Here is a 12,770-nt window from a genome sequence, read left to right on the forward strand (position 1 = left end):
CTTTGTAATAATAGTATCAAGTGGGTCATTTGACAGTTTGGGAGTGTTCTCAGGTAGTGATCTAACCATATAAGCATTTATACTGAGAATTACCTCCCCAAACGACTTGAACTTGCATTGCTTTATGGAATCATGGATGCACAGACTGACTTAAGACTAAGTACTTATAAAACTTATAAGTACTTATAGAAACTTCCTTATCACTCACACATCTAAACTATGTCTTATTTTATGAAACTAGGTACACAGGCTAAACCCAAAAACTACGAATTACCTAATTTAACTCACAGTCCCTTATTAAAGACCCAGACTGTGGGAGAGATCCCATTAATAAATTAGCTAAGGATCCATTGGGTTTAACTCCAGCCCCAAAGAAAAACACAGTGTTTGACTTCCCTTGTGTTTCTCTGTGCCTAGTGGGATCTAAATGGCCAAAGATCTCTGGTATTATTCACTTAGTTCCTATAATGCTCCTATCCTATTATTCAGTTAGTTCCTATCTTATTACATAATGCATCATATATATTTAGAGGCACAAATCCATGGTGATTTATTACCTCTCAGGATTTTGTGAACAACTGGGGTTTATTTGTCTAGTTCTCCTTGGGTTTTTATACAGTTGCTAGCAGGTGGGCATCTGGAGTCGGCATCATTTTAAAATTTTAGACAATTTAGACAGGGTTGCTCACTAATTTGACCATCTGTGGAGCTCAGCTGGATCGTTGGAGCAGAGCATCCCCTTGTGGCCTCTATGTAATTTCAGCATCTCACAACACATTGGCTGAGTCGTAGCATCCAAGAACCTGGGCCCTGGATGCAGGAAATAGGAGCTGTTATATTTATTATTTAAGACCTATGGACATTTCATCTCTATTTTGTTCATCGAAGCAGTCTTAGGGCTGCCCATTCAAGGGAGCCGGTGAGTGGTAGATCAGATATCAGGTCACCTATTTTTGGATATATAGTATGTAACCATTAGATTTTTCAGATTTAAAAAATTAACACAAAATAATTTTTAAGAATAAAGTATACGCCGGGCGGTGGTGGCGCATACCTGTAATCCCAGCACTCTGGGAGGCAGAGGCAGGTAGATTTCTGATTTCGAGGCCAGCCTGGTCTACAGAGTGAGTTCCAGAACAGCCAGGGCTATGCAGAGAAACCCTGAAACCCTGTCTCGAAAAAGCCAAAAAAAAAAAAAAAAAAAAAGAATAAAGTATACATACACACACATGTATGTATATATTAGTGTCAATAAATAGCCCTAAAATTTAGAAAAAAGAATATTAAGCAAAACTAGGTTTTTTTTTTAATTCAGCCTAATTTTCAAAGAAGGTAAGCAAATGCACATAAAACATTACTGATCTGTAATCCAGTAAGACATGCTGCAGAAATAGCGGAATAAATTTACAAGGAAAACAATAATAACTGTGTCTTTATGTACCAACTGTGATGCAGACAGCTTGTATCACTGCCCAGACATCATATAACCTAGTAAATAAGTGCTCTCATTCCCTGGTGCACCAGAAGCTTAAAGATGTCCAGTATTTTCTTCATGATCCCTTAGTTATAAGGCAACAGCACTGAGAATTGCTCCAGAATCTCCCAACTTCAGGATCAAAGGTTTGACACCATACAGTACTTCTCTTCTAATCTAGAGAGAGGACTTTAAAGTACATAGATAACACAAATATAAATAATGGTCATTAAAAATATTTTAAGCTTAAAATATATAGCTGATTGTTTTAATTCCACTTTTGTTGTTGTGACAAACACTCTATCCAAAAACAGCTTTGTGGGAAAAAAGGAGTTATTTGGCTTAGAATTCCAGCTCCATTGTTGAGGGAAGTCAGGGCAAAAACTTGCGATGGGCCTGCTTGCTATTCTTCACAGTCAAAGACTGTGACAAGGACGCTAGAGGAATGCTACTTGTTGACGATCAGGCAGATGCAGATGTATGCTCAACTAGCTCTCTTAGTTCAAGACCATCTGCTTAGGGGATGTGGCTGCCCATGGTAGACTGGGCCATCAATTATCTATCAAGGCAGGCTCCCACAGACATGCCCACACACCAATCTGTCTGATACACGCACCCCCTTAATTAAAAAATTTCCCCAGACAGTTAAAGGATTTGTCAAGTTGACAGCTAAAGGTAACCTGGAGATGGAGAAAAATCAAGTCTGGTGTTTTCTGAACCTATGTAGTAATCTAAAATGAGGACCAAATGATTCTAGTTGTCATTCATACAGGCACCATCCTACCTTAAATACTGCATGTTCTTCATTGCTATAGGCAAAAAATATGCCTAACGATTACCTATTACACTTACAAATTTGTTATCTTTTGCAAAAAAAAAAAAAAAACCTCAGGAAATTGTATAAACTATGAAAGTTCCTAAAAAGAAAGCCTCATCTACCAATCTATCTATTTCTCTTTTAGGGCCCAGAGGTCCTGTTGTCCTGGTTATATATGTAATTCTTGTTTTCCCTCAGTAATATTCTGGTCAGCCAGCTAGTTGTATCTATTTTGTGTCATATTTTGAAACTACTATAGAGTCTTCAATTTCAACATACCCGCATGATAGGCAAGCATACACCCAATATGGCTTTGAAGGCTAGGTCTGCCTAGAGACATTAGAAAACAGACAATGCTCTAAGAAAAAGTGTGCATGCGCTCTGACTTCAGGCTGGATTGAAACTCAGAAGGACAAATGACTACTTCCCAGGCAGAGTGTGAGGCATCAGGTGTTCAGTAGCAAAGTTGGACATGACCGTAAGTGTTTCTATTTACTTGTGAGTGCTCATTAAATGCTAACATATATTCAGATACTCTGTGTAAGTCCTAGTTACTAAGTGTCTACCAGGCATGTGCAGTTTACACTTGGATGATTAGGTTAGACTACTTACGCAAGTTGAATATTCATTATCCAAAATACTTGGCCAGAGAAGCAGTTCTGATTTCATGATTTTTCTAAATTAAAGTTTTTAATTTCATAATTGATTATTTTGAAATGAGAGTCTGGCTCCATGTCCATCCTGCTGCGCCCTGGAAAACCAGACTTCTGGGTACCCACTCTCATTCTATGCTCACGTTTTCAGATTCTGAGATATTTCATAGATTACCAATCGAATATCCCTAATAGAAAATGTAGTCTCCGAAATACTGTGAAATCTGAAACTTCTCGTTTGTTACCACAATGATCACACAGCTTAGGATCTTAGAACTCTCTGGTTCTTCGATTTTCAGATTCAAGATAATCAGCCTGTGTATGAAACAGACACAGCAGAGGTGTGGTTTCAAGATCCTGGTTATGTGCGTAGGTCATGAGAACCTTCTCTCCTGTTCTCCTAAGGTTATGGGCAGGGTTTGAATTTGGCTTTATGGATTTTCTTTCTCTCTGTTAAGCAGCTGATCAAGAGGAAGAAGCCCACCCTGAATACAAATTTGGAAATGAACTTTCTGCCGATGACTACAGCCACAAGGAAGCGGTCGCGAACAGCGTCAAGAAGGTCCGAGGCACTGTATTCCACTCTGGCATGGTTTTAAGGGGTGACCATTATTGTGGGCTTTGGGGGCTGTGACAACAGGAGAACCAGGTATTGTGTTTTTCTCTCTAATTATAGAGGACAAAATTCTCTGCTGTGGGACCAGAATTTGACACACTCACAATATTAAGTTTCAGAGGACCTATAAATTACTCATTCATTGTCCCCTCGAATGGTTACTACCCAATTGGGCAGGCTGTTTTAAATACCACCATTTATTATAATAGAGCTGGTGAGTAGAGACACAGTATCCCAGGTTAGCCTGTTGGTATCATGAGGAAACTACATTCTGGATATGGCAAACGAAGCCTGGACACAGAGCTGGTCCAGCTGGTGAGAAAATCATCCTCCTAGCAGAAGTATGAGAAGTCCAGCCATTCAGCCAAGGAAAATTGTTGTTGGGGTCCTAGAACTCATTAGGCCCAGCTTAGGACAGACTGTCCTAAACAGGTCAAGAGGCACTTCTTCCATTTTGCCTTTTGACAGCTTCTACAGGTCTCCGACATTTTAGGAGAAAGGATGGGAAACAAAGAATAAAGAATCAAGGAATTCTGTAATTCAATTGTGAATAGTACTATTTTCATAGTACTATTATGAAAATAAAAATGAGTGCTAAAGTGAAGAGAAGGAGAGAACGGTGACTGGAATAAGAGGAGGAATTCACCATACGGAGAAACGGAGAGTAACATTTCATACTGAAGGACCTCAGGAAGACCAAGAGGCATGAGTAGAGCAGATTGGATGGTTGTAGGGTGAAGCAAGGTGACATGTGTCAGGCGGGAATGAGGTAATTCAGATTTTTAGAAGTTTCTACAAGAAATTAAAAAAAGCATGGGTGAAGCATGATCTGTTTCACATATGACTGTAAACATGGGGAGATAGTGTAATGTAGTAGAAGAATGTAGTGGTCCCTTTGTGGACTTTCATCTAGAGGACAGTAAGGGCAAAAGTGTGGAAAACATTGAGAGTGGGCTTTTATTGCTCAGAAACAGCCCTGGTGATTAAGCCAGAGATTAAAGAGGGAGAGGATAGAGTGGTCCAAGGTATAGCAAGGGCACAGACAGTGGCACAGTTTCCTGGTGATGGACGGTAAGGAGAAACAAGACAACCTCCTGGAATCCTTGTTGGAGGAGCAGAGCAGGCAGTGCTACTGTTTACTGGAGTAGGAAACAACGAGAAAGCACTCAGCAGTTTCCAGTGGGACAGGCAACTGCAGAGGTCTATAAGTTGTCCCAGTGGACGTTCCCAGGAGGAGCACCGATGCCCTGACCTCTTGTCCTGTCCACCCTTGGGTAAGTTATTTAACCTCTCCCTGCTTTAGCTTCCCTGTCTTGAAAACGAAGGTAATAATGTCTGTTTCATCAGGTACTCACCACAGAGTAAAGGAACGTAGCATGGCGGCAGCCCTGCATCGCAGCAGGCCTGCTAGGCTCTCATTACTTTCATCCTCATTATCACGGCTGTCAGCACTCACACAACAGCACGTGTGTCTAGAAGAGAGGTTGAGTAAGAGAAGTGCGTTCAAGAGATAATGTTTGAAGTCATGGGAATTGCTGAGGTGACTCACAAGAGGTAGAAAAGAAGGCCTGTGTGGACCCTAGAGCACAGGGGGCTCACAGGAGCAGAGCTGGGAGGGAAGAGCAAAAATTTTGCCAGCAGCCACACAAAAGAGAACAGGACCGTTATGGGCTTTGGATGACGCTGAAGGACTGGATAAGAAGGCCTGTGTCCACTAGATTAACAGCATGGAGGTCAATGGCAAATGGAAAAAGTTTTGGTAGAATGCTTGGAGGAGAGGAAGCGGTAGGAGAGACAGGCAGAGAGGATTAGGAATTGTTTCTGTCTTTACTTGAAAGAATCAAAGGGGCTGGTACCTGAGATGTGAGATGTGAACAGATGCTCTTTTCCATCTGAATGATGACTTGTGCTCTAGAAAGGAAGCCACTAATGGGGTGAGAATCGAGAGATCATAGCAATGCAAAGATGTGGTCCTTGGTGATGTAGGGATGCCTGCTTTGTGAGGATGATGGGCAGAGATGCAGGTACAAAGGCTTGATGGTAGGAGGGTACCAGACTGTCTGGGAGAAATGTTATCATTTCTGATGACAGGGAGTTCTGAGTGCCGGGAGAGCACAGATGCTCACTAAGACTCCAGCATGTTGCTGTTCTACACAGAGTATTCAGCAGTGCTGTCTCAGGTTAGGCGAGCATAACAAAAATATCAGACTTGCTGGTTCAAACACCTAAAATGTATTTCCTGATGCTTTCTGGGATGGGTGTCAAGGTCAAAGTGCCAGCCAATATGTTCCAGAAATCTCTTTTAGCAGTTATGTTGTGCCACGATGGAAAAAAAATGGGCTTCTTATAAGAGCACTAACCTCACCGTGAGGATTCACCTATGACCTGACTACCTTCCAAAGTCCCTTCTCCAAGTTGGGATATGGCTTGACCTACTGTGTGATTATGATAAATCCACTCTAAATGTTGAAAACATAGGTTAAAAATGCATCTAATGCACTTAACTTATTAGACAGTACAGCTTAGCAATGCACTATACTGCAGTATCCTGGTCATTTACCCTCAGCGTTATGTGACTGACAAGGAGCCACTGTTCTGCATCATCAGAGGACACCAAACTGTATCCATAGCCATAAAAAGATCAAACTGAAAGTATCGGAGGAGTTGCCACTGAATGAATGTCACTTCACACCCTCATAAAGAAAAGTATCATATCCAAGCCATCAAAAAGTCGGGGACCATCAGTCCATCACACTGAAATTAAGGTTCATCACGTGCTTTTGGTGGGGATGCAGCCATTGAGTCGCAAACATGAGTGTTGGCTTACTGAAGACCATGTGTAGTCCACTTTACATTTGAGGGAAGGTGGCCACATTGACAACCATTCTCAACCCTCATGCTTCAGGCCTTAGTGAAATGTTTACAGTGAAACAACCAACATTGTCAACAAGGGAGGGAACAGCCTCAAGACGAGAACGGATAAAAGTATAAAGCCATGAACTTAAACTCTCTGCGACCTTTGCTTTCCATGATGGCTTTATGTCATCAGTGCCTTACCATTATAAGAAATAAATAGAGTAAGAAGTTTGCATATGCTTATTTACCCAAGGACAGGCTAATGCGTTTGGAAATTTGCCCTTTAGAGAGGTAAACCAAATAATTTTCTTTCTCTAATTTAGACCTCAGATGACCTTGAACATGAAAACAACAAAAAGGTAACAAAATCATTCTCAAGCATTTCTCCATCAGGAAACGCCCGCATTAAACACCTTCTCACATTAAACATCCATAATCTTCCTAGCCCACGCAATGCCAGGGTGACTGCCCAGGGTGCAGTGCTGACATGCCTGACTCACCTAGTTGCAGTTAAACCATTAAAACTGATTTAAGACATGACCAAGGTAGGTGAGACAATTTCCCTAGAAGTCAGTATTCAATGCAGTAAGCTATCTCCTTCCGTGGAATGAGATTTCACTCAAAGGAGGAGGATACATAATCATCAGCATATTGAATGTGAAGATAAAACTAACGAGTAGTTAATCAGAGCCGTATGCCAGCATGGTGGAATAGGTCGTGGTTCTGATGGTGCCGGTTCTCGGAAAGGTTAGCTCCAGGCCGCATTCCTCACAGGGCTCTCACTCAGTCGTATCCGGCTCTGGGCTAACTGTGAAGAAAGGGAATTACACTGTATTTTCTTTATGCTCCTCAAGGTTCTCGTTGTTGTTTATATTTGTACATGTATTTCATTGTGTAATGCTGAGACCAGTGGCAGAAACGCACAGAATTTGCCTATTCCCTGGATTCTCACCCACAATTCAGAACACAGAATGTCCCCACCTTGCTGCCTGTAGGGTCTTGTTGCATTCAGGATGAAGTGTCATCTTATTTCCTGACTATTCAGCCTGAAGGGATACCCTCCTGTGTTCACGAAGACACTCTGGGCCTGGGTTGATTTTCATAAGATGGTAGGATCAGCAGTACGCAGACTGGCTGATCTGATGTTTTCCATATGTTAGGTGGATGATTTTAGTCCCCCAAGGCCTCAGTCTTTCTCTGTGGCTTGTGGAAGTTCTCCATAATCCTTCAAGTTCAGTAAGATGAGAAAATTTCAGTCTAAATGCAACAGGACCCCACAGACAGCACGGCGGGCACCCATCGGGGTTCCAGCATACAGCACTGTTGTTCTGAGCATGACACACGTGGGAAAGAACACACAGGGCTCTTGCCCATATTTGGCATGGTGGGTGGAGTTTGGGCCTGTATGGGAAAAGATGAAAACAGACACAAGTGACATGTAAAAGCAGGTTGACGTCGAGGATGCAGAGGTTAAGTCATCAGCTAAAATGAGCACATCAGCTGGTGGCCGTCTCTTACTCATTACGTACCTGAGCTGTTTCTTTTCCTAGTTTCTTCCTAGTAACTCCAAAGTTCTCAACAAAATATCGACCACATTTGGCACATATTTTGTTGCTGAATGAGTTCTTGCTGCTTTGATTTCTCAAGAAATACAAACAATGGTTCGGATTTTTTCTATGTACAATGTAATCCGTCCTATGTAGCAAGTTGCCATGTTCTTTTAATAGTAAATACTTTAATGGAGATAGCTAAGTCATGTGTATGTGTGCACTGAAAGTTCTGGAAGAGACTACTGTAAAACCTGCTCTCCAGTTCGCCATCGGCAGTGCCTGAAAACTCGGCTGTGGAAGGCCAACCCTCAGGCTCCTCCAGCAGATCTCTTCCAGTGGGGCGAGCGGTTTGTGTCTACGAAGCCTGTGGGTGATTCTGGTGTATGCTTTTGCTGGAGAGCCACTCAGGTGGACGTTGTGTATTGGCTTAAATGGGAATGCTGCCCTTGTCACAGTCAGTGCTGCAGTGAGACCCAATAAAGTTTTTTGAATATTTGAAAGTCCTTTGAAAAATCTAACAGATAAAATGAATGGTTTCAGGTTATCTCCTTTTGTGTTAAGTAAACCTATGACTTTTAAAGTAAAACTTTTAAGAGAGCAACAAGGTCTGTTATCTATGAATGTATGCATGTGGAAATGCTCTCTAGTCAGGATGCCTAAACTAAATCCGTGAGTTCCTTTGAAGCCATCCACTTAAGCGGGCCTGTCCTTGTGCTCATAGGGCCTGGTCACCGTGGAGGACGAGCAGGCATGGATGGCATCTTATAAATACGTAGGTGCTACCACGAACATCCATCCGTACTTGTCCACAATGATCAACTATGCACAGCCTGTGAAGTTTCAAGGTTTCCATGTGGCTGAAGGTAACATTACAGGTTAAATGTAATAGCTTTTCTGTCTGCTTCCCTGTCACACTGGCTGCCCCCTGGCTTGTCGCCATCTTCTTTTGTGGATGTCCACTTCCCCCTACTTGATTCATAGAGACTGTACATGGTCCTGTGTTTGTGGTGCTATTCTGTTGTCATTCTCAGAATCATCCACAAGGTGGCGGTGCAGGACTGTGACTTGTTAGCTTGTTGCTTTCCTTACGCTTTCGTAAGGACTTTATCGACTTCGTTATGACAAACTATATTAGTAATATTGATGAGACACAGTATCTGTCTTGATTCCTGTGTGTGTATATTATATTGTGCAATCTGTGGCTGCAGTAGAGTGAGGAACACTTAATCAGTGGGTACAAATGCCTTGAGATGGGGAAGTAAGATTTAATGTTCTGTGGTATACAACTATTCAAAAGTTGGTTCCCCACAAAAGCCGGTTCAAAAGTAGTTAAAGATATATCCAAACCATTTCTGTCCTGCAGAAATTATCATGAAAACCTCATCTCACAGCAGTGACTGGGACACTTGAGATACATATTGTTTGTTTAGTGAGTCCACATTTAATTCAGCATGTGCACAGTATGTTAGTGAAACTCGGAGCAGCTGACAGTCATGTTGCATGGGCCACAAAGACTTCCTGATTCGGGATGCAAGATTCTGGGTGTGATCGTATCGGCTCTCGCTGAGGGATCTGATGGCTGAGTTTCTGAGTACATCTTTGCTTTTCTCTTACAGAGCGCAATATTCACTATAACATGTCATCTTTCAACGAGTCGGTTGGCCTCGGCTACTTGAAGACACACGCAATCGAGTTTGTAAAGTATCCTAACAGACTGTGTGGGGCGGACGGTGCTCCTGAGGACCAGCAAGGGTCTCTGCTATACACTAGCCGCTGTCTATAATTTTAATATTTAGGGTTTATTTTTTGGAATAATTTTTATCGTGGCACTGTAAAATGACATGCGCGAAGGAAGCGCTTGGCAGTTGTGACGACCTCCCCAGACGTGCATAGTTTCTAGAGTGCACAGGAGGCTGTGACTTCCTCTGAGCGGCATTTATAAGGGGATTGGTCCCGTGTTATCTGCCTGCTTGTTCTTGTCCTGAACCCCCACTGTTGTTGTTCTCTGTTGTACGTTTGCCTCGGCTGCCTTTGGATTTCCTTAATCAGTTACCCAGTTACAATAAGCGACAAATGAGCCGCATTTACCCCAAGGGAGGCCGCGTTGATTCCAGTAATTACATGCCTCAGATTTTCTGGAACGCTGGTTGCCAGATGGTTTCACTGAACTATCAAACCCCAGGTAGGCGCTAATGTCCAGTGACCCCGAATTCCACAAGGACACTGGGACAGGGCAGCCTGTACAGCTGCTTCCACTGGCTTGAGGCCTTTTGTTTTTAAAGAAAGCCGCCATGTGAAAAAAAATTGTTTTCTTGGATTTACATTAATGGTAAGAAATTAAATCCCCAAAAGGAAACCATAATAGAAGACGGCATTTCAGTTTTAATCCCTGCTACCAATGCTATGAACAGTTCCTAGTCTACAGTATTTTTAATTTGTCTTCCTTCTACATCAAGCTTACATCTTTGTTCCCAGAGGTGGAATTTAGAGTTTCTTCGTGTGATTACTTAGACTCTTTGCTCCTTTGGGAAATGCCATGGCCACTGTGGCCATCCAGCCAGGGTTTCAACATACAGTGGTGCTTTATCCTTTTCCTACAAATCTTAACTTTTGATAAATGTACAAATGCTCCAAGTTTTCCATGTTTGAGTAGGAGCCTCAGGCCATAATCCTGGGACTACAGATAGGAAAATGAAAATAGGCATAAAAAAAGACAGATGGCACAAACCATATTTATTTTATATGACAGTGTTCTTCCGCATGGCTTTAAAATTTGGGAGAAACAGGAATAAAAGTAAAATAACAAATAACAACTCATTTCTGCTCAGCTGTTCGATTTACGAGCTCACTTCCCAGGGCTGTGCAGTGTGGACGGAGCCTTTTCCTTTTCTGGTCCCTCTAACCTGAGGACCACTGTCCTCCATCTGGACTCACGGACTCCGTCTCTGTGTGGCAGGAATATGAGCCGCCTGTATTTCTCACCCCTGAGGGAGCCTCTCTGATGGCCAGAGCTCCTTCCACATGGATCCCTGCATAGAATCCTAGCCGTCCTTTCTGGAAGAGTCTTTGCCCAGGTCTTGGATAATAGAATCTCTAGTGTTTTTTACTAGGGACAGAAGAAAGAGTTGACAGGGCTTTACTTACCAAGGACTCAAGCTGCCCTCCAGGAGGCCAGCGAGTCTGGGATAAAGGACAGCATGATCCTAAAGCAGTTCATTTTCTGGGCAACCGTGTGTTTCATTCTAAAGAATAGGAAAAAAATCCACTTAGTTCAGTTAGTGCTCCTCCTGCTGCTACTCCTCCTCCTCCTGCTCCTCCTCCTGCTCCTCCTCCTTGTCCTGTTCCTCTTATTTATAAGAAGAAAGACAAACGTTTCTCTGCCTCCAAGAGAAAAATTATAAATCAGGTCTTCCCATTCCCAGGGTAGTCCTATGAGAATCCTTCCGCTCACGCGGGGGCAGGGGTAAGCATCGACATTTTATGATTCTTATCCATTTTATAATGTTCCTCTTAATAAGTTTTGTGTTCTTAATAGCCCTGCTGTGGGTCTCCAGCACCCTTGTCCCTTGTGGCAGTGAGAAAATGCTTATCCCTCAACTATAGCTGGTATATATATATATATATATATATATATATATATATATATATATATATATATATATATCCCCAACTAACATGTCTTTACTCTGAACATCTAGTTAAACATTGTATGACTTGTGTACCAAATCCACTTAGTAGACCAGTTCTAGGGTAATCTCTATGAAAACGTACCTGGTGTTTAACTTAAACTAAATATGTGAGGTCATTTCAGCATGGAAGAGAGCCATGGCCCCCTAAACCAGGCCAGTAGAATGTCATGGGGTAAAGGGGAGCGCTTTGGACCTTGGAATATATGGCTTGCTTGTTTCCAGTCACCCTGTCTGGATCTTCTCTGTCCAGGGAGATGAGATGCTAAATTATTTTGTCTTTTGACAGATTTAGCGATGCAGTTGAATCAAGGAAAATTTGAGTATAATGGATCCTGCGGGTGAGTGATATTATTTAAATTGTCGCCTCCTGGTTTCAGACTCCATACCTCAGCTTTTGTGAAACCACGTCACTTTCAATTAGGGACAGCTGCGTGTACGCCGGTTCTGAAGCATGGATCAAATTAAATGAGGTCCATAGTTAGATTACCTTTACAAACGTTCAACTTTTTATCTGTCCCGTTTTGTTAAGCAGGTTCTCTTTTCTGTTAACTACAGACTCTGCAGTTCGTCGTATGTAGTCTAGAGTTTGATCACTCCATTCTAAATACAATTGTGAAGGTTCTTGTGTCCGAGACAGGCAACGGGCCGTGCCCATTTGGGCTTCAGCCAGAGACGTAGGCATCAAATATGTATAACCTTACTGCTGATGAGCATAGAGATGAAGTGAATTTCATTTCAAATGAAGCTGTGGGTGTAAAGTTGAATTTAATTCAGCCAGGAATAAACTTTCATCCTCTCTCGAATCCTTTGCATGTTTATAAATAGGAGTTACATAATGCTGTGAATGTTGTTTCTATTTTACTTAAATAACACTTTAAAAAACCTGTGATCCAAGTAGCAAAATAGGAAATGTTAATTCTTCTGAAATACAGAGGAGTTGAGTCCAGATCTCGAATTCTGTAAGCACAAAAGGGTCAGCCGAGACCGCAGCCCAGTGTCTCCCCATGGAGGCAAAGGCGTTCTCTGGTGTCCAGTGGTAACACTGTCTAGCTGTTCTGTGTGGTGGCTTGCCTGGTGGGCCGTCTTAATCTCCATCATGCAAAATGAGGCGAGAT

General features: G+C 42.3%; 1 protein-coding gene across 11 annotated transcripts in view; it reads left to right on the forward strand.

The window, feature by feature from the left end:
• Positions 1–12,770, forward strand: part of Plcb4 (phospholipase C beta 4) — a 361,630-nt gene that overhangs the window by 302,386 nt on the left and 46,474 nt on the right. For 8 of the 11 annotated variants that reach the window (XM_052183720.1, XM_052183729.1, XM_052183724.1 and 5 more), the window contains 6 exons: positions 3,403–3,506; positions 6,740–6,775; positions 8,688–8,829; positions 9,583–9,667; positions 10,024–10,148; positions 11,942–11,993. In XM_052183720.1, the coding sequence (XP_052039680.1) occupies positions 3,403–3,506; positions 6,740–6,775; positions 8,688–8,829; positions 9,583–9,667; positions 10,024–10,148; positions 11,942–11,993 (544 nt within the window). The remainder of the gene's footprint in view (positions 1–3,402; positions 3,507–6,739; positions 6,776–8,687; positions 8,830–9,582; positions 9,668–10,023; positions 10,149–11,941; positions 11,994–12,770) is intronic. The other 3 variants (XM_052183726.1, XM_052183727.1, XM_052183728.1) reach the window with 3 other exon arrangements.

Source organism: Apodemus sylvaticus, chromosome 5 (genome assembly GCF_947179515.1).
Source record: "Apodemus sylvaticus chromosome 5, mApoSyl1.1, whole genome shotgun sequence".
Taxonomy (NCBI): Eukaryota; Metazoa; Chordata; class Mammalia; order Rodentia; family Muridae; genus Apodemus; species Apodemus sylvaticus.